The sequence below is a fragment of the Schistocerca cancellata genome, chromosome 2, assembly GCF_023864275.1.
Source record: "Schistocerca cancellata isolate TAMUIC-IGC-003103 chromosome 2, iqSchCanc2.1, whole genome shotgun sequence".
Taxonomy (NCBI): Eukaryota; Metazoa; Arthropoda; class Insecta; order Orthoptera; family Acrididae; genus Schistocerca; species Schistocerca cancellata.
The window spans coordinates 937,370,272-937,396,332 of NC_064627.1; the positions used below are offsets into that span (position 1 = coordinate 937,370,272).

The 26,061-nt window shown below is 44.3% G+C and overlaps 1 protein-coding gene across 1 annotated transcript in view; it reads right to left on the reverse strand.

Annotated features, from left to right (window-relative positions):
* Window positions 1-26,061, reverse strand: part of LOC126162909 (clavesin-1) — a 99,366-nt gene that overhangs the window by 31,200 nt on the left and 42,105 nt on the right. The window contains exons 2-3 of the mRNA XM_049919720.1: window positions 18,171-18,359; window positions 592-686 (exon numbers count right to left, since the gene is read on the reverse strand). Of these exons, the coding sequence (XP_049775677.1) occupies window positions 592-686; window positions 18,171-18,359 (284 nt within the window). The remainder of the gene's footprint in view (window positions 1-591; window positions 687-18,170; window positions 18,360-26,061) is intronic.

Consider the following 26,061-nt stretch of genomic DNA (forward strand, 5'->3'; position numbering starts at 1 on the left):
AACAGTTATAGTTGCATCAGCGCAATAGACTCTGAACTGCTCTGGTGGTTGGATTGTGTGGATTCTTTTTGGTCTGTGACTTTCAGAATATAGTGAACATTTTAGAGAGAATGTTTTTTGATTATGAATCCCAGACAATCTTCTAATTCCTCAGAGCTATAAGCTGTAGCTATAAATGTGTTTCTCAGATGAAGTGGGCACTAGGAATTCTAATTACAGGCTTCACGTTTTGCTAATCACTTTCTGGTTGCCAATATTGTAGTTAGAGAGCCAGTGTTGAGAACGGCAAACAACAGCATAAATACAAAACATTTATTCTATTATTCCACCCGCTGCACCACAATGTGTTAGATAGGCAGGGTGTTGTCCCCTTAGGGATAACCTTTACTACATGAAAGTGTAGTCTTTGCATTTGTTTTACATTAGAGTTGGTGACGGTGGTTAATAAAATCTTTACACGTAGTGTGAACAAGAAATAACAAAAAATGTTGTGTCTCGTTGTGAATTTTTCCAGTTCTCGTCTTACTTGCTGAAGGTCAAATGAAATCACATCGTGTGTGGACGGAGGGAGGCGAACACGTGCGCACTCACCAGAGCTGCGGCGGACTCCGCGTAGTACTTGCAGGGCCTGAGGAAGCGGATGCACCAGGCGTCGTCGTCCAGGGGCAGCTTGAAGTCGGTCTCCTCTGGAAAGGAAAAACACGGCGTGAGCGCTGGCTCAGCGTTCCGGCTACGTGGCCTTGCTACGCACTGCGTGACGCACCCGCGCCGCAGTGCACTACACGGCTACGTGCTGCCGTAAACGGCGTCAGCTACTTCAAGTTCCGGCCGCTTCTTTTTAAAACACTTCAAAGTTTAGCTTGGACACACAATGATACGACAGCTACGTGATTCATTGTCTACACAAATATGCACAAAGTGAAAGAATTGCAATGACTAGCTGTCCAGGCTGAAAGACAAACTGTTACTGCTAATCACATCAATTTTTCGCATATTTTGCAATATAGTGAAAACTGATATGAGTATACTTATACCAGTCGATAATTACAAGTAACTGTTCGATAACTCTGACAATCATCATCAATATAATATTTTTTCATTACTCGAAAAAGAGTTATTCATATCGTGTCCTATAAAGCTCTGCGCATCCAGTGATTTAATACTAACAAGGAGACGGCACGACCATGGGGTCGGGGATTTGTCCGCAATTTTGTGTGATGAAAGAGGACCCGTAACACCTCACGTGGTTAAAATATTAGGACGCAATACCCGGAAAATCCCGGGTAAAATCGATCCAAAGTTTTTTAGGTGCCTTATGAGTATAAAATGTTAGTACACTACCGAGCCGCCGTCTGGCCTCCGTGTTTAGGGCTGGGATTCTTAGGCCAGATATCTCGTGTTCGATTCCTCCTCTGGCACTTTTTTTTCTTCTATTTAATTTTCTTTGGTTATTCCACCAATTATTCAGAAAGTTTCCCAAACCTACGTTATCTTTAACAAATTAGTTGCATTATTGAATAAAAATTATTTTCTTTTTGTCCAACAACACAACTCATGGCGGTGGGTTCTCCATTTTTCATTGTTAAGTACATGAGCAGAAACATTGCCTCTTTAATCAGAATAACAAAGTCGATTGGAAAACATGCAATTTTTATACATATAGTAATTATAAACAAGAACCGCAGTGGTAATTATCGTAAAAACAAACAAAGCAATCATTTTTGCGACATCTTGCGCAACATACAAAAGCGGATTTTTTACAATCACAGGGCTTTTGCGATAAATCTGTACAAAAACATGCCCCATTAACATTTACGAAAATGTTTCGAGCTTCTGACAATTTTGAGGCAAACCAGGCATATTAAATCATGTGTCGGAATATTGGTAACGATAATTGATGCTGAATTATAGAATGAATTTGTATACAATCTTCCCGGGAATTAATTTCACGATTCTCCTGCAACAATGCGCTGCAATTTTGCAAGCAACAGAAGAAAAAAAAGTTCCGGAGGAAGAATCGAACCTGAGACCTCTGGCGTAAGGGTCCGAGCGCTAACAATGTAGGCCAGACGGCTGCGCGACAACGGACTAAAATTTTATGCTCATAAGGCACCTAAGAAACTTTGGATCGATTTTGCCCGGGATTTTCGGAGTAGTGCGTCCTAATATTTTAACCAGGTGAGGTGTTAGGGGTCATCTTTCACCACACAAAATTGCGGACAAATCCCCGACCCCACGGTCGTGCCGTCTCCTTGTAAGAGGTGTGCGAGGAAGGTAATGAGACTGACAACGCTGTGTGGTTCTACTTGTGTTGACCGGCGTGTTTGTCCCTTCCAGATGCCCAGTCCGAGTTTTGGCTCGGTACAGCCATCCAGTGATTTTTGAGAGCGCCATCAGTGAAACTGTGTTTTTGTAGTGTGTCACGAAAATGGAACAGCGAAATTTAAAGCAAGTTATGCCGGCAAGTTTTGTGTTACGCTTGGAGAACCAGCCAGTATGAACTTTGAAAAGCTTGTAACCTCCCAACTGAAATATATATATATAACATTCCCATTCAGCGTAACCTACCAACAGTTTACTTCCGTAACCTTGGAATAATAAAATGTGACTGACCTCTCAATAAATTTGTGGCTTACTTATAACCTTTCAATAATTAACTGACTGTGAATCTTAACTGGTAAATTTGGACTTCAGCAGTGCTGCGTCATGGCCTTGGAAGTTCATACTGAATAAATTGAAAATTGTTACCTCAATGAAGTCGCCGGATAACGCGTATATATCTGCTCCTTTAAGAATTTCTTTTCTGGCACAGCCCAATGCAATGCTGGTCGATAGATTTGTCATGCATAATACAAACAACTGATTTTTCTTTACAATAATCGGGATGACCATGGATTGGAGAAATTAATAAATTCTTTAAATTGAGATGAATGTTTGTCAAACGTTAATTTTTATATGAAAGATTATTATTAAGAGAATTTTTAAAACATTTACATGGGACTTGATATAACAATACTACATATGCGCGAGGCTACTTTTACCTTATACTACATTCCTCAGGCACCGCCATCGCTCCCCACGACCGGCCCAGCCAACTCGATACACACGACTGCTAGCAACTACTTACTCCTACTGCCACACAGTTCCTACTGCAGTCAACACTGCTCTCTGGTCTGAGATTCTCTTATAGCTTACATATCGCAGGCAGCGCGTGAGCAATCCATCGAAATTACATCTGCTCGAGTGCGCTAGCAATAAATTCCTTAGTCATGGACCGCTTACAAGCTGCAGTAGGCCAGTGGGCAACGTTCCTTATCTAGGGCACAAGTTTCTTGCTGGCAGAAATCGTTTTTGGAAAGCAGAGAACACATAGAAGATAAATCTAACTCACGGAGACCTTCAACTTCAAAAACCGACGGAAACGTCGTACGTATGCGTGCTTTTGTGAGATAAGACAGACGTTTAACAAAAAGGATGATACACGACCTGCTAAAGACTTACACTGTACATCACATTTTGACCGCAAATCTGCACAGGCCAAAATAGTGCCGAAAAACCTCACAACTGAGCAGGAGGCCAATCGAAAAAACATGTGCGTTGATCTTGAGAGGGTTGCCAACGCCCATGAACGGTTTACTCGTGTGATCACAGGTGAGGAATTCCGGATTTTTTTACTACGATCCTGAGGCAAAGCGGAGTAGCCATAAGTGGCACACTGCGACATCTCCTCGACAGGAAAAAGCTCAAACGAGTTGATAGAAGATAAAAACAATGCTCTTTTGACAGTAGCGGTATCATGCATATAGAATTTATTGCTCCAGGACATACTGGCAACCAAGTGCTTTAGGAAGGTTCAGGTAAAGAGTGAATTCAGTGAGACCAGACATTGCAGACAATTGGATTCTGCATGATGACAACGGCCAATGTCACACGGCCCTTTCCATTTCTCTCTTCAAAAGGCATTCCTGCTGCTTCACAGCCCTACTATTACCTGATCTGAATGGCTCTGAGAACTATGGGACTCAACATCTGAGGTCATCAGTCCCCTAGAACGTAGAACTACTTAAACCTAACTAACCTAAGGACATCACACACATCCATGCCCTAGGCAGGATCCGAACCAGCGACCGTAGCAGTTACGGACTGAAGCGCCTAGAACCGCTCGTTTGTTCTTTCTGCTGGCCGATATTAACTTACATCTTTTCAACATTTAGGGCTAGCTGCCATTCATCAGACCAACTGGAAATTTTGTCTAAGTCGTCTTGTATCTTCCTACAGTCACTCAACTTTGACACCTTACCGTACACCACGGCATCATCAGCAATCAACCATAAACTTCTGCCAATTCCGTCCGCCAAATCATTTATGTGTATAGAGAACATCAGTGGTCATATCACACTTCCCTGGGGCATTCCTGACGATACCCTTGTCTCTGATGAACACTCGCATTCGAGGACAACATACTGTGTTCTATCACTTAAGAAGTCTTCGAGCCACTCATATATCTGAGCTTATTCCGTATGCTTGTACCTTTGTTGGCAGTCTGCAATGGGGCAATGTGTTAAATGCTTTTCTGAAATCTAGAAATACGGAATCTGCCTGTGGCCTCCATCCATTGTTCTCAGTATACCATGTGAGAAAAGGGCAAGCTGAGTTTCTCACGAGCGATGCTTCCTAAAACCTGATTCGTGGACATACCTTGCTTAGCCTCAAAAAAGTCTATTATATTCAAACTGAGAATGTGTTCGAGGTTTCTGCACCGAACAGAAGTTATACGAGGTGCATTCAAGTTCTAAGGCTTCCGATTTTTTTTCTCCGGACTGGAAAGAGATAGAAACATGTGCATTGTTTTAAAATGAGGCCGCGTTCATTGTCAATACGGCCACGGCGGCCGGCCCTGATCTGAATCCTTGTAACGTTTTTCTTTTCCCGAAATGGAAAAATTCGTAAAAGAACGTCATTTTGGGACTCTGGAGAACATTCAAATGAATTTCACTGACATGTTAAAGGCCATACCAGTTGAAGCCTTTCAGTGCGGCTGCCGATGAGAACTACTTTAAAACTGGCAATACTGTTTCAAAAGAATAAAAACTTTGGTATATGAAAGTACAGTTTCATTAGTTTTATCACACACCTCGTATATCACACGGACACGTTCACGTAGGTTACGTCATGACAACGAGCCTACGCTACTTCCAAAAGGAACATTTAAACGATCGTTAAAATGGTGTTTTGCTTATCCCACCACTTTGTTCGACCAAAAGTGAGGCGTGAAACACGTTGCAAAGCTCTTTTCTTCTCTTGCAACAGCTATGACAAAAGAGTTTCAAGACACAGTTTCCGGTTTCGATCAGCCATTATGTGCTGCAAGACAATGTGGCTCTTGGGTCGTCAGCATACTTAGGTTGACGCTACAAGAAAAGGAAGCAAGAAAATATAAGGCAATAGTCAGTCATCTACTGTCCAACGAAACAGTATTTTTCTAGTTCTTGCAAAACTTGTTCAAAAGTCCCATACGAAACAAACTCAGTACGGTCCTTAGCTTTGTCTCACCACGAGTTTCCCACGTAGCCTGCAATACTGCATCTCAGCAGCAGACGACACTTGCTATGAGGGAAGCATGGGAAAGACCACTGTGTAAGCAATTCTCAGTTAGAAAAGTAGTGACTGCAGCAGTTCTTTCTGTGAGGCCTCTCATTAAAGCCATGCAATGCTATACATACCATGCTGAAACGTCTCTCTCACAGTTGCAACTTTCAAATTTCATTTTTCTTTTGCGCATTCTAAACCGCAGGCACTCTGCAGAGATGTTTCTGTGCCGAAAAATCTATCTCTGAAGACAAACTCTTTAGGAGTGTAAATAATTTGAGCGATTTCATAAATTCATTCTAGCTACATTAACTGGCAATTTTCCACAAAACTCAACACTCCTCTAGAGAAACAACGAAAAGCTTTGTACTCCTGCAGATGCACTTCGGATTTCTGCCACGAATGCGGGGCAGTGAACAGTTAAGTAAGATGGCGAGAGCTGCCGAGAAATGCATTCACATCAGTCTGCCGTAATAGTACAACAGAACGAAGTTTAACAAAGGTCCACAAACTGCCAACTCCATTCGGCCATGATTGCGCAGTTTAAACCTTCAAAATGGATTTGTAAGGAAAAATCATCGGGTCGTTCTGCAGTTAGTGAAGAAACCGTTGAGCGCGAGTTTCAGACGTAGTCCGCAGAAGTCTACAAAGAGAGCAAGCAGATAGCTGAACACACCACAACCGACCATTTGCAAGATCTTAAGGAAACGACGGAAGCTGAAACCTTTCCACTAGCAATTCCTACAAGCCCTGACTTCCGATAACAAAGTCAGATGCTTTGAGTTTTAGGCATAGTTGCAAAAATTTATCGAAGACATAGCAAACATTAAACCGTGAGACTGCACAGAATGGAAGAGCGTTGGTTTTGCGATAAACTCATCTTCAGTGATGAAGCAACCGCCACGCTGTTGTGGAATACATTAGAGACTCACCACAGGCTAATCTGTTCTATGCAGTCTCACGGTTTAAAGTTTGCTATGCCTTTTTCTTTTGCGAAAAGATCGTTAGAGGAAACTGTATTTGGACATGCTGGAAAGCACAAAACTGAAGACCGACAGTTTGGGCTCTACTTACCTTCAGGATGGTGCCCCACCCCACTTCTATCATGACGTTCGTGAAGTCTTAAAACAGGAAATTGAGAAACTCCTGGCTCGGTCGTCGTGGGGATGATGATCAGCCGGCTGTTGTGACCGAGCGGTTCTAGGCACAGGTTCGAATCCTGCCTCAGTCATGGATGTGTGTGATGTCCTTAGGTTAGTTAGGTTTAAGTAGTTCTAAGTTCTAGGGGACTGATGACCTCAGATGTTAAGTCCCATAGTGCTCAGAGCCATTTTGATGATGACCAACAATTCATGTCATGGCTTCCAAGCTCTTCCGACCTAGCCCAATAGAACTTTTGTGTGTGTAATGTGACAGGTTCAGTGTATATGCATCCTCTATCGGTAAACCTACCAGAATTGCGAGCTCGCATCAACAGTGCTTTTGAACAGATAGATGTGGACTTGCTCCGCCGAATGTGGGAAGAAGTTTACCATGATGAGCAGTTACGGCCGCCAGTCAGGGACCAGCGTGCTGCGTTTTCCTGTGGTAAACTTTTAGTTTAAACTCACGAACGGAGTACTAGTTCGACGCTGTTTGTCCTGGGATTCCGTGCCGCCTATGTCCGTGAGCAGAGACGCTACTGTCGAAGCCAGTCTCTGTTTTTCCATTTTCAGATCTCATGTTACGAATGTTTCCCGAAGTTCTGACTTTTATTGCAACGCTTGGAGTACTATTTACAGCCCAGAGCATTAGCGATCACTTTATATTCAAACAATAAGTTCGCTTCAGATGATGGTCAGTTATCGAAGCAAGGAACGATTGTGTTTACATTAGTCCATCCGAATACTAGAGCCGTTGAATTTGTCACACTCTTCCTTAGTAAGGTTTTTTTTAAACACTATCTAATGCATATGGATTATGGATTTCTTTCGGTTTAAATCTTTCGTTTGTGGTGATTTCTTGTAGCATGTGTTCCACGTACAGATGTCTCATGCATCATTCTGCCCGTAATTATGCTTTAAACGCAGTTAGCCGGCCGGAGTGGCCGAGCGGTTCTAGGCACTACACTCTGGAACCGCGCGACCGCTACGGTCGCAGGTTCGAATCCTGCCTCGGGCATGGATGTGTGTGATGTCCTTAGGTTAGTTAGGTTCAAGTAGTTCTAAGTTCTAGGGGACTGATGACCTCAGCAGTTAAGTCCCATAGTGCTCAGAGCCATTTGATCCATTTAAACGCAGTTATATTTTCTTGATCAGAGATTCTGGCGTTTATTGGCTACGTTAAGATTTTAATATCTATACTACTGAGAATGCAGTTTGTAATTGTCATCTTCCTATGTCACAATGTTTCAGATTTTATGCCTGCAGGAGAGATACCAGTTTAGCTGTGCAATTATCATACCTGCAGGCATAAAATCTGAAACATTGTGACATAGGAAGATGACAATTACAAACTGCGTTCTCAGTAGTATAGATATATCTATACTACTGAGAACGCAGTTTGTAATTGTCATCTTCCTATGTCACAATGTTTCAGATTTTATGCCTGCAGGCGAGATACCAGTTTAGCTGTGCAATTATCATAACCAGATTTGCTTTTTTCAAACCTGCAGTAAACAGTACCCTCCGTCTATTTCTTTGCATGTTTTCCACGCCAGAAGCTAAGACAGCAAATGGAGATGTAGCGAGAGTTGGCAGTCCATCACTCTACATACCACGTTACTGTTTTGCACCTTTAAATTTCATATTTCTAAATAGAAAATCTATGTCCTTTCGTTGCTGTGGACGTGTGTTCCCGTCCTCACACGCCATGCTGCTCAGATGCTGTAGACGTGTATACGCGTGCCGCTTGCGTATTCCTACAGAGCTGCCGACCTCTCACTGCTGCGGACGACTTACTTCCATACCTCGGTGAATAAAAACAGTTTCGAGTATTCATCACATAACACATGTGCCTCATTGAATGTTATCATTTACAGAAAAACACTCGTTTCGTTATCTTGAATTGTTTAGGATATATGACGATTGTTATGACCACACGATAAAGGTTGCGCAAGAGCTTGAGCGAACAAGTCACGCCCGATCGTCCGTCGGGTGTAAAACCCAATACCTTGAAAACGCAATGAGATATCGTTCTGCTCTCAATTTTAAATAAGATTCATTACCTTTTCTACATTTTATTCATTGCAATGTATGAGTTAAAATTGCTTACGCAATGCGTTTTTACGTCTGCAAACGCTTTAAAATTTCATGCAGGTTTTATTTAATTTGATGCAGTGTAATAAGTATGAATTCAGTTCTTCGTCGAGTGAAGACATCAAACTGTAAGATGTGCAAAAAAATCAGATTTTTCATCTAAGGGTTTTCGAAAAATCCCATGGTAAGTATCTCAGCACAGCCACCAGCATTTGGCGAGCAGTACAGCCATAGTAAAAGCCGCCCCCAGCATGGAATGCAGACACAAGTCTGTACCGGCAATAGGGTTAATAAGATAGAGCCAAGCATATTCACTGCACATAGCTTCGCAGTAAGCTCGGTTACTTACACATTACTGATGCCAGGACACGAGCTTATTGCCACTTAGTACGTTCATATATTCAGTAAGTCTTTATTTATGCTCATTACTATTATGTTTCGAAAAGTAAGGTACTCCAGTTCTTGTTCTCTTCCCTTAAGAAACAGCAGTCAGCGTTGTCACTTGATCTTTACTAAAAAATGTTCAAATGTGTGTGAAATCTTATGTGACTTAACTGCTAAGGTCATCAGTCCCTAAGCTTACACACTACTTAACCTAAATTATCCTGAGGACAAACACACACACCCATGCCCGAGGGAGGACTCGAACCTCCGCTGGGACCAGCCTCACAGTCCATAACTGCAGCGCCTCAGACCGCTCGGCTAATCCCGTGCGGCTGATGTTTACTGTCCTGCTTGACACAGTCATGTCGTTGAAATGTGTGGGCGTAGCGTTGCAAAGCGAAATGGGGTGGAACGAGCATGTGAGAACTGTGGTAGAGAAGGCAAATGGTCGACTTCGGTTTATTGGGAGAATTTTAGGAAAGAGTGCTTCACATGTAAAGGGGACAGCATATAGGACGCTGGTGCGACCTATTCTTGTCTACTGCTCGAGTATTCGGGATCCGTACCAGGCCGGACTGAAGGAAGACATCGAAGCAATTCAGAGGCGGGCTGCTAGATGTGTTACCTGTATGTTCACACAACAGGTGTTACGAAGATGCTTCGGCTACTCAAATGGGAATCTTTGGAGGGAAGGCGACAAAAAAATTTAGAATACCGGGATTTGAAGGTGACTGCCGAACGATTCTATTGCCGCCAGCATGCATTGCATCTAAGGATCACGAAGATAAGAGAAACTAGGAGGGGTACAGACAGTCGTTTTTCTCTCGCTCTGTTTGAGAGTGATATGGGATGGGAAGTGACAAGTAGTGGTAGAGGGTACCCTCCGCCAGGCACCCATGGTGGCTTGCGGGGTGTCGATGTAGATGTAGATAGCCAACGGCCTTGCCGCAGTGGTAACACTGCTTCCCGTCAGATCACATAAGTTAAGCGCTGTCGGGCTGGGCTAGCACTTGGATGGGTGACCATCCGGTCTGCCGAGAGCACTCAGCCCTTGTGCGGCAAACTGAGAAACTATTTGATTGAGAAGTAGCGGCTCCGGTCTCGGAAACTGACATACGGCTGGGAGTGCGGTGTCCTGACCACATGCCGTCCGGAACCGCGGGACTGCTACGGTCGCAGGTTCGAATCCTGCCTCGGGCATGGGTGTGTGTGATGTCCTTAGGTTAGTTAGGTTTAAGTAGTTCTAAGTTCTAGGGGACTTATGACCTAAGATGTTGAGTCCCATAGTGCTCAGAGCCATTTGAACCATTTTTGAACCACATGCCCCTCCATATCCGCAGCCAGTGACGCCTCTGAATGAGGATGACACGGCGGCCGGTCGGTACCTTTGGGCCTTAATTGCCTGTTTGGGAGGAGTTTAGTTTTTTTTTCAGATGTAGATGGGCGTAAACCGTGTACAGAAGAGGCTATTTTATTGAGGGAAGGTTTCAGGATACATATTTATATTTAATCTTAATATAAAAAGAGAGAAGCAGGCTTAAAAGGCGAATATACTTTTCCAGTATATGTTAAACTCTCCCTACGGGCATTGCCATCAGACCATGGTCTCTTCCATTGTAGAAAGTACCCGCCTTCGATCTTGATAGCACAGTGTACGTGACCTGCCACCACCAAGGACGGACGAGCTTCCACGTAGACCGGTCCTGCGACTTAGACAACCTGAGACGGCTAAGCAACCTTCGCAATGTCGCAAGGGCAGCCGCGCTTGCCCTTCACGTCCACAAAACTTAGCAGGTTGCACAGTTGCCGACCTCCAGTACACCAAAGTTTAGGTTTTTTTCGCCGGGAAAGGAGTGTACTTCACATCTCTGAAGTACAACTAGCAGTACCTTCGCTGATGTACGGCAACGACAGCTACCACTACTGGAAACAAATGGATGCTGTTTACGTCTAAATTCGACGTCCTAGCACGTCCATACTCTGATGTCATCACGCGAATCACGACAGCAGGAATGCGATTAATGGTCTGCGTCGAGTTTAATCTCACATTCATTCTTGAATATTATTTCATTATTCACGAAACGACTTTTGTCACCTGAAGAGGATTTTAGTGTGATAATAAGCGCTTTCTCGTTTTAACTTTTCCAGTGTTCGTATATCACACTCACTGAATATCTTTGACCATATGCCCCACCGATGTCTATTTTCGGTGCCGCCTCTTAGTCCCAAGTGGGTTTGTTTTCCACACATTCAAACAGTGGTACTGATCCCTGGGAACTATTTTTTTTTGTCTGGACGTGCAGATAGACGATACTGTGGTGAACATGTTTGCACATCACTAGTTTCCGAGTATTACTTCCGCCTTCAAGCAGCACCTAACCTTGTTTTACACAGGTAGTTACTATGAAAGTGTTATTGCTACCACTTTCGATTTTACTAAGTCATCGGATACAAGACGATTTTTCAATTACAGCATCTTTGTGGATGTATACAAGATGTTTGATCTCACTCTGCATAACGTCAAAAACATGACCTGGGCATTAGTTATCAACGCGTACCCGAGTCAGACGATTCAGCGTCAATATACACTCCTGGAAATTGAAATAAGAACACCGTGAATTCATTGTCCCAGGAAGGGGAAACTTTATTGACACATTCCTGGGGTCAGATACATCACATGATCACACTGACAGAACCACAGGCACATAGACACAGGCAACAGAGCATGCACAATGTCGGCACTAGTACAGTGTATATCCACCTTTCGCAGCAATGCAGGCTGCTATTCTCCGATGGAGACGATCGTAGAGATGCTGGATGTAGTCCTGTGGAACGGCTTGCCATGCCATTTCCACCTGGCGCCTCAGTTGCACCAGCGTTCGTGCTGGACGTGCAGACCGCGTGAGACGACGCTTCATCCAGTCCCAAACATGCTCAATGGGGGACAGATCCGGAGATCTTGCTGGCCAGGGTAGTTGACTTACACCTTCTAGAGCACGTTGGGTGGCACGGGATACATGCGGACGTGCATTTTCCTGTTGGAACAGCAAGTTCCCTTGCCGGTCTAGGAATGGTAGAACGATGGGTTCGATGACGGTTTGGATGTACCGTGCACTATTCAGTGTCCCCTCGACGATCACCAGTGGTGTACGGCCAGTGTAGGAGATCGCTCCCCACACCATGATGCCGGGTGTTGGCCCTGTGTGCCTCGGTCGTATGCAGTCCTGATTGTGGCGCTCACCTGCACGGCGCCAAACACGCATACGACCATCATTGGCACCAAGGCAGAAGCGACTCTCATCGCTGAAGATGACACGTCTCCATTCGTCCCTCCATTCACGCCTGTCGCGACACCACTGGAGGCGGGCTGCACGATGTTGGGGCGTGAGCGGAAGACGGTCTAACGGTGTGCGGGACCGTAGCCCAGCTTCATGGAGACGGTTGCGAATGGTCCTCGCCGATACCCCAGGAGCAACAGTGTCCCTAATTTGCTGGGAAGTGGCGGTGCGGTCCCCTACGGCACTGCGTAGGATCCTACGGTCTTGGCGTGCATCCGTGCGTCGCTGCGGTCCGGTCCCAGGTCGACGGGCACGTGCACCTTCCGCCGACCACTGGCGACAACATCGATGTACTGTGGAGACCTCACGCCCCACGTGTTGAGCAATTCGGCGGTACGTCCACCCGGCCTCCCGCATGCCCACTATACGCCCTTGCTCAAAGTCCGTCAACTGCACATACGGTTCACGTCCACGCTGTCGCGGCATGCTACCAGTGTTAAAGACTGCGATGGAGCTCCGTATGCCACGGCAAACTGGCTGACACTGACGGCGGCGGTGCACAAATGCTGCGCAGCTAGCGCCATTCGACGGCCAACACCGCGGTTCCTGGTGTGTCCGCTGTGCCGTGCGTGTGATCATTGCTTGTACAGCCCTCTCGCAGTGTCCGGAGCAAGTATGGTGGGTCTGACACACCGGTGTCAATGTGTTCTTTTTTCCATTTCCAGGAGTGTAATAGCACTCTGCATTCAAAATCAGATTGCTGCTAGATTAATGAGACGTCGTCCAGATGGTATTCGAACATTTTGTACGTCTATTTCTGCAGTGTACTATAACATTAATGAAGCACTGCATCGCTGAAGAATGTTTGAAATCTGTGTACTGAATATCTTAACCAGTTCTTGGCTTTGGCGTTGTGCACCTTGAGATGGAACGCAATGTAGGTATCAACACAGATACAGCAAATTGAAAACGACTTCTGCTTAATGGTCACTACTCGAAAATAAAATAATACAGCAAAAATGTTTTAGATTAATTTTCACTACTGTTTCGCTCACTGAACACACTCAAATGACAGGCGCCTATGATCTCGTGAAGTGCCTTGGTACACACGAAAACAGTTCCCGTAGCATGCTGTTTTGTCCCAATCTCTATCACAGCACAGTAACAAGTGCAAACGTTACTTCACCGTAACGAGGATGTGCCAAGCTGAAGTGAGCCATCTGTGCATCTTTTACTGTCCACAAACAACGACAAAAAACACTTCGTGTTCGTGTACGTAGCGGAAAACTCCGCTACATACACGGAGACTAACTTCTCTCACTTGTCACACGCCAATGAAACCGGTTTCATGTACGGCAAAGCACTCTACAACCTCCGTTGAATTTCTAGTGGAAATTAAAGCATTAAAAACAACTAAAGTGGTTTTTTACATACAGGGTATTCCAAAGCTATGAACGTTCCAACTGAAGTACATAACTGGCAACCATGTAACAAACGTTACTCATCTTTAGCATAACATAGCTTCTATGTTACACATGGTAGCGATCAAGTCTAGATGAGTAGGTAATTACAAATCGTATAAATTTAGTTCATTGAAACACACCTTGAATGGCCAGCAACGTACCTACAATTTCAGTGGTAACATATTTCTAAATCACATTGTACACTATAAAGTATTACTAGCTGTGACAGCACAATACAGACATTGCAAACAATTATGTCCTTACTGCAGAGCTTCACAGCAAGCGTGCTCCGCAAGTGGCAGTAAATGCTACAAGCAACTACAAGATAAGTAACCCTCTGGAGACTTACTAGAAGTGGAAAGCAATTCTGACAGATATTCTTGAATAAATATCAACTACGTTCCGTATCGCACTGCAAGCTGCAGATCATCGCGATTTGGGTACTGGAAGCTCATTTTCAGTTGCGCTAAGAATCCTGATTCATTTCCCAACATACTCCGACTGTAGACGCATAAACTACTAAATTCCACGACAAATCTACAGGGTGTTTCAAAAATGACCGGTATATTTGAAACGGCAATAAAAACTAAACGAGCAGCGATAGAAATACACCGTTTGTTGCAATATGGTTGGGACAACAGTACATTTTCAGGCAGACAAACTTTCGAAATTACAGTAGTTACAATTTTCAACAACAGTCTGCTGTCCAGGTTTCGAGAGGGTGCGTTTCTGGATGAGGTATCGAATATTTTGCTTCCCCCTACTAATTCCTCCCGAGGAGATCACGAATGTAAAATTAGAGAGATTCGAGCGCGCACGTAGGCTTTCCGGCAGTCGTTCTGCCCGCGAACAATACGCGACTGGAACAGGAAAGGGAGGTAATGACAGTGGCACGTAAAGTGCCCTCCGCCACACACCGTTGGGTGGCTTGCGGAGTATAAATGTAGATGTGTATGTTCCGAACAGCGTACTCACATGATTTTTCCTCCTCTGCTCCACCCTCTTCAGTGACCTGCTTCTAAGTTTTAAAACCTCTTTTACAAGCTTAAGTCTTTCACATTTTCGGTTTCTGTATTATTTGACGTGTTAAGACTTAGTGCCCTCGCAAACTGATCTTCCTGAAAATGCTGAGTGTCTTATGATACACTAAAGATTTTTCGAACTCATCTTTCCTCGCACTGTGGATTGAAATGCAATTCATTGCCGGTGCTTCACAATGTCTACACTAATGATACTATTAGATGGTACCGCTGTCAAAACTGGTCCTCCCTTATTTCAGAGTTGGCGCTTCTCACGTGTATTCGCGACCACATGGTGCACATCCATTATCCTCACTCCATACCACACCGCACATTGGGCTAGCTCGCTTGAAAACCTGGACAAAAGAGGAAAATCTTTTGAGTTTGTACTTTTGTATATGTGCGCAATGTGCAGTGTCATTCCAGTCTCAAGTCGGTACGATATGTGCCGTGAGACTTCACGGTAAACAGTGAATCGGGCAATGACACATTTTTCAGATATTGTGTGTGTGTGTGTGTGTGTGTGTGTGTGTGTGTGTGTGTGTGTGTCGATTAATTGACAGAATAAAATAAGAGTGGTAGCACTCCAGAAGGAGGATTTGTGACATTTTGAACCCGCGTAATGACGTGTATCGACTTTAATACTACCAGTATTACTCGAAACCGGTTAGGTGCCAAATTTCGGCTGCGTAGGTCCACTTTTGTAAGCAGCTCTCATACTAACTTGACAGTATACTTAACAAGTTCGAAAGTATTTGACTGGAGATAATTGCACATTTTTAGTGAAAGCTCATTTTTCTGCCACACGGTAAAAATGGGTCCCTCATTATTGAACTTCTCCAACTATTATCTGAACAAAAAGTATCATTAGGGTTTTCTGTAGAATTGTTGGAGAGCTGTTCGTAATTTTCTACATCTACATGGATACTCTGCAAGTCACATTTAAGTGCCTGGCACAGGGTTCATCGAACCACCTTCACAATTCTATATTACTGAAATCTCGTATAGTGCGCGGAAAGAAACGAACACCTATATCTTTCCGTACGACCTCTGATTTCTCTTATTTTATCGTGGTGATTGTTCCTCCCTCTGTAGGTCGGTGTCAACAAATATTTTCGCATTCGGAGGAGAAAGCTGGTGATTGGAATTTCGTGAGAACATTCCTTCGCAACGAAAAACACCTTTCTTTTAATGATGTCTAGCCCAAATCGTGTATCATTTCCGTGACACACTCTCCCATATCTCGCGAAAATACAAAATGTGCGGCCTTTCTTTGTACTTTTTGAATTGCAAAACCTAGGTATTTAGTTGTTTTTGCTGCTTTTAGATTAGACTGATTTATCGTGTAACCGAAGTTGTCGAGTTCCTTTTAGCACTCATGTGGATGACCTCACACTTTTCGCTATTTAGGGTCAACTGCCACTTTTCGCACCATTCAGATATCTTTTCTAAATCCTTTTGCACTTTGTTTTGACCTTCTGATGACTTTATTAGTCGATAAACGACAGCGTCAACTGCAAACAACCAAAGACGGCTGCTCAGATTGTCTCCCAAATCGTTAATATAGATAAGGAACAGCAAAGGGCCTATAACGCTCCCTTTTGATCATAGTTTTTTTCTCAAATTGGCGAATAACTTTTTCCTTTTTTGCGAAATGCTGGAGAACTATTTAAACTTTTTGCAGAGCAGTCTAAAACTAAAACATACCTATCAAGAGCTCTGGAAAAATGCACGTTTCTCGAAAGTCAGGCGCCAGTTTCAGCGGACTGCCAATATTTGCAACAATGTCCGATGCTGACATCAGTTCGCGTCGTTTTGATGTAAGGATATGGCATAATCGAAACTGCTCCGTTGCCGACTGGTCGGCTATCTGAAGTTGAAAGAAGCTCGGAATAAGTATACCGAGAGGAATTTACACGCAAATATTCCAGTAAGATAACGATGCATGTCGTGTTCAATCGGCTTCTGGCGCTTGCGGATTCATCCATCTCGAGATTCCAGAAAATGACAACTGAAGATAAACAGGTCCCATACGAGGTGAAAGATCTGCTTTTAGAACCATCTTCCAGTGGACAGCCGCACAGCGATCCTTGTGAAGGCTATGATACAAGAGACAAGTGTGACTGACTTCCATTTTATTTGCGCGGCCATCCTCCATAGCATGGCCGAGCGGTTCTAGACGCTTCAGCTCAGAGCTGCGCTGCTGCTACGGTCGCAGGTTCGAAAAAATGGTTCAAATGGCTCTGAGCACTATGAGACTTAACTGCTAAGGTCATCAGTCCCCTAGAACTTAAAACTACTTAAACCTAACTAACCTAAGGACATCTCACACCTCCATGACTGAGGCAGGATTCGAACCTGCGACCGTAGCGGTCGCGCGGTTCCAGACTGGAGCGCCTAGAACCGCCCGGCCACTCCGGCTGGCTCGCAGGTTCGAATCCTGCCTCGGGCATGAATGTGTGTGATGGCTTTAGGTCAGTTAGGTTTGAGTAGTTATAAGTCTAGGGGACTGACGTCAGATGTTAAGTCTCATAGTGCTTAGAGTCGTTTGCACCTCCGCAGCAAGCACAGCAAAAAATTTTTTTTGTCAATAAAAAACGGGTCCTTTTGCTGCAGTGTATTTTATTTGTCCCAGACACTTTTCGCCTTTTTTCCGCTTTAAATCAGTGGGATGACGTCAAAGTGAAAAAAGGCGAAACGCGTGCGGGAGTTATAAAATACATTTCAGCAGGAGGAGGCTTTTTTACTGACAAAAATGTGACTGATTTCGATTTAAAAATTTAAAATATCGAATAAAAGTTTTCAGTACGGCGATTCCGACTTAAATCGTTATCAGAACTCTTCCATTCCTTTATACCCCATGCTTTACTCGATTTTTGACCTACGTAATTGGGTCCGCCGTTCTGAATATTCTAATTCCAACATCAGATTCCCAATTACCGTCCCAAAGAACATAGTTTTGTAGAATTTTATATCCGTTTTTCTATTACGTGCAGGTTTTGAGGCCCGTTGGCCCATTCTGTGCCGTAGTTGTTCTGCTCGCAGGCAAGAGCGTAAGAAGGCGCTAGTGTTCACTCGCGAAATACGCGAGTTGTGTTGCTCTGCCTCACTGAGACTACGCGGAATTTCTTTCAGCAAAAGTGACGGCGGCGGCGGCGGCCCGTGCAGCTTTGTGTCGATGGCCCTGCGGCCGCTACTCACCCCTGAGGATGTCCCGGAAGGCGGCCAGTGACTCCCGAATCTGGTCCGGGTTCTCCCGCAGCTCGGTGCGGGCCACCTCCTGGATCTGCGGCGACAGCTCCTGGCTGAACTCGAGGCCCACCGCGAAGGAGCCGCGCATCACCGTGGGGTGCGGCTCTTTGGCCAGCTTCAGCATCTTGTCCTCATGGCCTGCGGAATAAATACTGAAGTCAGTGAACACTGCACACAGAACGGCTTCCCTACCGCCCCCAGGTAGCTTGTACACGTAAAATCCAGTGCGAGGCGAAAACGTAGTACATAAAGTGAAGTACCACGGTGAAATATCCTACTGCCTTCGTTATCATTAGAATGGTTCTGGGAACCCTATGTTGTACTGAAACAAATGCAAGTTTTTTGTGTACATAATATCGGGCCTGAGGTGTAGCATTTGTAGACTTAGAGAAAGCTTTTGACAATGTTGACTGGAATACACTGTTTCAAATTCTAAAGGTGGCAGGGGTAAAATACAGGGAGCGAAAGGCTATTTACAATTTGTACAGAAACCAGATGGCAGTTATCAGAGGGACATGAAAGGGAAGCAGTGGTTGGGAAGGGAGTAAGACAGGGTTGTAGCCTCTCCCCGATGTTATTCAATCTGTATATTGAGCAAGCAGTAAAGGAAACAAAAGAAAAATTTGGAGTAGGTATTAAAATACATGGAGAAGAAATAAAAACCTTGAGGTTTGCCGATGACATTGTAATTCTGTCAGAGACAGCAAAGGACCTGGAAGAGCAGTTGAACGGAATGGACAGTGTCTTGAAAGGAGGATATAAGATGAACATCAACAAAAGCAAAACGAGGATAATGGAATGTAGTCGAATTAAGTCGGGTGATGCTGAGGGAATTAGATTAGGAAATGAGACACTTACAGTAGTAAAGGAGTTTTGCTATTTGGGGAGCAAAATAACTGATGATGGTCCAAGTAGAGAGGATATAAAATGTAGACTGGCAATGGCAAGGAAAGCGTTTCTGAAGAAGAGAAATTTGTTAACATCGAGTATAGATTTAAGTGTCAGGAAGTCATTTCTGAAAGTATTTCTATGGAGTGTAGCCATGTATGGAAGTGAAACATGGACGGTAAATAGTTTGGAAAAGAAGAGAATAGAAGCTTTCGAAATGTGGTGCTACAGAAGAATGCTGAAGATTAGATGGGTAGATCACATAACTAATGAGGAAGTATTGAATAGGATTGGGGAGAAGAGAAGTTTGTGGCACAACTTGACCAGAAGAAGGGATCGGTTGGTAGGACATGTTCTGAGGCATCAAGGGATCACCAATTTAGTATTGGAGGGCAGCGTGGAGGGTAAAAATCGTAGGGGGAGACCAAGAGATGAATACACTAAGCAGATTCAGAAGGATGTAGGTTGCAGTAGGTACTGGGAGATGAAGAAGCTTGCACAGGATAGAGTAGCATGGAGAGCTGCATCAAACCAGTCTCAGGACTGAAGACCACAACAACAACAACGAGGTGTAAACTTAATTTTACGTTATTTCAGTTTGACGTAACTGCATTATAACAATTATAGTGACCCGTAAAGTTCTTTTGATGTGAGTGTCACGTTCTACTGTGGCAACAGAAAGGGAACCAACGGGGAAACGCTCTTGTTGCGTTGTGGTCTTCCGTCCAGAAACTGATTTGATGCAGCTCTCCATGCTACTCTAACCTGTGCAAGCCTCCACCTCCGTGTAACTACTGCAACCTACTTCCTTTTCAATTTGCTTAGTGTATTCAGAACTGTCTCCCTCTACAAATTTTACCCTCCACGCCTCTCTCCATTACCGAATTGGTATGTTGCCTCAGATCGTGGCCTACCAACCGATCCCTTCTTCAGAGCACAAAAAAGGTGAATATGCTCCTGTTTAAACACACTGACGTAATGGTGGGATATCAGCTGCCTCTTTCTCCCTTCCTCAGCACATTCAAAAATTTTCACAAAAATTTAGCCATGCGAACACATTCTGGCTTTTTACGCAGAGAGGAGAGAGTGGCAGTGGCCAAGAGACGGAAAATGATGAACACAGTGGCAGGGGAACGTAGTTGACAGTGACAGAGCAGTGCCAGGAAAATAGGGAAGGAGACAGTGCTAATTGAAGAGGAATAAAAACAAACAAAGGGAGAAAGTGGAAGTTGGTAAGAGCCAGTGATAATGAGAGACAGAGTCTGTGACAAGGAGAACGAGGAAAAAGAGAGAGAGAGAGAGAGAGAGAGAGAGAGAGAGAGAGAGAGAGAGAGAGAGAGAGAGAGAGTTAGTGGCGATGAATGAATGAGAGTGCAAGAGCGAGACAGTGAAGTGAGAGGAGACTGTAGTAGTAGGAAAGAATGGAAGAGACTCTGGCTGTGACACAGGAGATAGTAACGGAGAGATAAATAAAGATAATTAGAATGAGTTGTGCTGAATGGAAATTTGAGGTAAGGGCTATGGGATCAAACTACTGAGGTCTTCGGTCCCTAGGCTTACGCACAACTTAATCTAACTTAAACTAACTTACATTAAGGGTAACACACACGCCCATGCCCGAGGGAGGACTCTGACCTCCGACGGGGGGGGGGGGGGGGGGGGGGGAGCCGCGCGAACCGTGAATGACGGCTACACCGCATGGCTACACCGCGCGGCAAGTGCGTGAGAATTGGCAAGTGGGAGTAGATGTGGATATGAGTAACTTACGACGATGGACTAGTGGACGTGACCGGAATTACAATTAGAGTGCGAATATGTTCACCCCCCACATTTTTGGGAAAAAATTTGAAGGTTCTGAGGAAGGTAGAATGAGGCAGTTGGTATCGTATTGTGCGACGAGAGTATTATTTTTCTGCTAGTTTATGTTACTTTTGAGAAGTGAAGATATGCACCGAGTAAAGTGGAGAACTGCCAGTGCAAATGTTCGATGCAATACAGCAGTAAAGAGAAGCAGTTCTCAGTCAACGATTGGTGTTGAATTGAGCTACGTTTACAATGTCACATTTTAATGCATTACGTTCTGAAGTCTAAAGTTTAAATTTAAATTAGCTGAGTAAAAATATGAACGTGTGGGACATCACGCGATATGATGCAAGCCTGTAAACGAAAAGATTTTCTTGAATCACGTACATTGTCACCATTCAGCTCCGACAGTTTAATAATTTCAGTGACTCCGCGGTAAGAACTCACGGCAACACTGTGTTCGTAGGGAGCGCTGTGTTTGTGTGCTCGAGACAAGGATAAGTGGTGGAGTGAGAACTAGTAGTGGCGCAGCGCCAGCACAGCCTCATAGTCAAAGTCATGATTAATGGAGATCCTGTCCGTGATATCAAATTCTCACTTCTCGTCCTTCAGGTTTTTGAGTTGTCGGATCTGGTATTTATTTTTCTCGTTCTTCTGGAGGTTAAAATACACTCCTGGAAATGGAAAAAAGAACACATTGACACCGGTGTGTCAGACCCACCATACTTGCTCCGGACACTGCGAGAGGGCTGTACAAGCAATGATCACACGCACGGCACAGCGGACACACCAGGAACCGCGGTGTTGGCCGTCGAATGGCGCTAGCTGCGCAGCATTTGTGCACCGCCGCCGTCAGTGTCAGCCAGTTTGCCGTGGCATACGGAGCTCCATCGCAGTCTTTAACACTAGTAGCATGCCGCGACAGCGTGGACGTGAACCGTATGTGCAGCTGACGGACTTTGAGCGAGGGCGTATAGTGGGCATGCGGGAGGCCGGGTGGACGTACCGCCGAATTGCTCAACACGTGGGGTGTGAGGTCTCCACAGTACATCGATGTTGTCGCCAGTGGTCGGCGGAAGGTGCACGTGCCCGTCGACCTGGGACCGGACCGCAGCGACGCACGGATGCACGCCAAGACCGTAGGATCCTACGCAGTGCCGTAGGGGACCGCACCGCCACTTCCCAGCAAATTAGGGACACTGTTGCTCCTGGGGTATCGGCGAGGACCATTCGCAACCGACTCCATGAAGCTGGGCTACGGTCCCGCACACCGTTAGGCCGTCTTCCGCTCACGCCCCAACATCGTGCAGCCCGCCTCCAGTGGTGTCGCGACAGGCGTGAATGGAGGGACGAATGGAGACGTGTCGTCTTCAGCGATGAGAGTCGCTTCTGCCTTGGTGCCAATGATGGTCGTATGCGTGTTTGGTGCCGTGCAGGTGAGCGCCACAATCAGGACTGCATACGACCGAGGCACAACACCCGGCATCATGGTGTTAGGAGCGATCTCCTACACTGGCCGTACACCACTGGTGATCGTCGAGGGGACACTGAATAGTGCACGGTACATCCAAACCGTCATCGAACCCATCGTTCTACCATTCCTAGACCGGCAAGGGAACTTGCTGTTCCAACAGGACAATGCACGTCCGCATGTATCCCGTGCCACCCAACGTGCTCTAGAAGGTGTAAGTCAACTACCCTGGCCAGCAAGATCTCCGGATCTGTCCCCCATTGAGCGTGTTTGGGACTGGATGAAGCGTCGTCTCACGCGGTCTGCACGTCCAGCACGAACGCTGGTCCAACTGAGGCGCCAGGTGGAAATGGCATGGCAAGCCGTTCCACAGGACTACATCCAGCATCTCTACGATCGTCTCCATGGGAGAATAGCAGCCTGCATTGCTGCGAAAGGTGGATATACACTGTACTAGTGCCGACATTGTGCATGCTCTGTTGCCTGTGTCTATGTGCCTGTGGTTCTGTCAGTGTGATCATGTGATGTATCTGACCCCAGGAATGTGTCAATAAAGTTTCCCCTTCCTGGGACAATGAATTCACGGTGTTCTTATTTCAATTTCCAGGAGTGTATATTGTGACAGGGACAAGTCGACTATTGTGCAATTCATAACCAAGTATGTTTGCCTCTAGGTTGGTTAGTTTGTGGGATTGAAGGGACCAGACTGCTATGGTCATCGGTCCCTTGCCTCTAGGGATCACTTAAGGAGGGAATGCAAGAAGCATCATACGTGTTTCTGAACATCGTAGAAGTGTTGTCAGTTTAAAGTGTTCCCCGTTTCTGGTGTCGTTGGAGCTTGAAGGACATATTACAATATGTTCCATTAACAAAAAGCATAGATTAATCGACGGAACTTATTTCCTTAAACTATACCTTACTTCCCATCATGAAACTGAAACACTGTTCGGCGCTTTCACTTGATAAGTTACATCCACCACCAGGTCTCTAGCCGTCTACTACGCACTAGCGTGTACCCTTGACTTATATATCACTAAGGGAAAACAAGGAATTCAAAATCGAGGTACAGAATACTGCTCGACATTATATTAACGGCTACTCTCCGTGTCTTCCTGACTGGTGTTTTGATTATGTATGCAGAGACTTATGGAAGTCTTTCTGTTCGTCCCCAACGAAACTCCTTTTTGGGAAAACTGGTTTTACATCCAGTATTGAGCATTTTGATTGACTTACTGCACGATTTCTGAAGATAACTAGACGAATGTTGAAGACGTTCCTTTAATGACGATAAGAATCCATTTCCTGAACGTCTTTCCTTTTCTCACTAGTGGACATTCAGACATGTCGGGACAAGGTATCTAGTTGAAAATCGGGTGCCTGACAAACGAAGAAGTCGCGGGATCGAATCCCGGAAAATTTTTAATCTATCTTTAAGCCGGCCTTCACCTTTCAACTATGTGATAAGTCGCCAGGAATGACACATTGTTTACATTCCACGTTAAAGTGTAGTTCCCCTTTTCCCAGTTAGGTAAATGGGGTATACTAGGGGCACTCAAGTCGCCGAAGTGGCGTCCAATCTAAAGACTTGCACCAGGTTCCTGACCAACATGAAAAATAATACTATTATTATGTTCATAAATTACTGAAGCCTACAAGAGCTTCCGAGAATGGAATATGCGCCAGTTAAAATACTCTGAAGAAGCAATACTTACCACTGAATTATTCTGATAACTTATGGCTTTGAAGGAAAAAGGACAGAACGGAGCAAGAATTAAAATTCCTTTTTATATTAAATTTTAAATGATGTAAGATCTGATTTAAGTATACCATCAGTACCCGGCAACGGTCGAAAGAATTATTTGAAAATAAGGGACAAACAATTCTAGCTGCGTTCGTAACAGAAATTTCACTTCGCACGTAACTTTCAAAATGACAACGCTTCGATGTATGATCACGTAGAGCTGAGCACCTGTTATGGAGCTTTTGCTGCATAATAATAATAATAATAATAATAATAATAATAATAATAATAATATCCGAAAATAATTGTTGATGTCAGGACAGAGGTCTTTAACAATGTAGTGCAAATATAACATTGAACTGAGACGATCACTAAGGTACTTTACGTTATCTTTAGTGATCCAGTACGAAACCGATATTCAGTAGCGATCACGTATATTATATGAAATGTTAAAAAAAACTGTTACCGCCATTTCGTGATTAAATTACACGTTCCTTGTTAATGAGTTCTACTCAACCTTAGTAAAGTATAAGGAGCAGAGTTTCACGGAGTATAACAGCCAGAAGATGAGTAAACTGGTTTGTCGAGAAGTCACCGCTAGAGTAATGTTTATTCCCACTACTGGGGAACGCGTAGGGCAATTTACACGTTTTGTAGTTCTCTATGTCTTAATATCTTCGCCTTCATCACGCAACGGTAAATTTTCATGCAAAAAAAAAAAGTCAGTGATATATAATTGCTTTCAACAAACGTAGTCTAACATGGTTTTTGTCTATCTCATCTCTGATGGCTATCTATAAGTGCTTTGACGTAGCGTAACAAGAAACTTCTTGTTGTTCTAGGCTAGATTACCTGTTTGCACGTAAATTGAAGTAAGATTTTTAATCACCGCATCAAATATTTTCTCGTCTCACTTTTTTTACAGCGTATGTATTTCGTCCACTTTTGTTGAATCTATATTAAAGCTTACATCCATACTTCACCGACTTTTTAGTAACTGTTATAACGAAAATGATTTAGTACGAGTATTTCCAAACTGAGCAGTCCACTTGACGTTACAGGGTAAGACACAAATTGTGGTTTTACGTCAGTGGTTATCCACTTTCATGTTTAAGGGAATTTCGTAAATTGCATTTACGTGCATCTGCCTTGCGAAAACACCATGTCAGCTGATGTGGAGTAGGACGGTTTTCGTAGGTTTACTCTGCCGCTGCTAGCGGCCAACTTGTTATGTGCGAGGAAGGAAGCGTTGCGATGTCGAGAACACACACTACTAGTTTAATAAAAATTCGTTAGCCCCCATAATGTACCGAGAGTATTTATGTTTAATCTGAACTTATCACAGCGTTCTCGCCTAAGGATTTACGGTTACTCTCTTATACGTTGAACTGTTGACTTGATTCGAAAGTAAGTATTATGTGACGCACGAAGTATCATGCTCAAAATACGTATTTTTGAAGTGCTTGTCAAATGCAGTCGTCAAAATAACACTTTGTGAAATTCAGACTGATGTTATGAACCGCTGCAACCATCGGTACTGACGAGTTTTTAATTCCTTACACTCTCGCGTGGCCGCTAGAGCTGCGAAAGCGAAGCTTGTACCAGCAACATTTTCTCAACGGCTTTTAACCGTCGCAGTTGTGGAATTTCGTAGTATGACATTGAGTCTATTAAAGAGCGAAAGCTGTGTATTAAACCGTTACAGAAGTCCAGACAAACGCAATTCCTAAATATCTTTTGGTGAAAGGAAAGGCATTAGTGGCTCAACGTAAGGGTAGGAGAGGTAGGTCTGAAAACTAAATTATTGACCAACGACAATACCCTTAAAGGTGCAAAAGGCACTACTGAAGTGCCATCCGTTCTGAATAACACCCATTTACAACAGCAAGAAGATAATATAGCTACAATTTTTAGTCACCAGTCTGGTGATTGCCTTG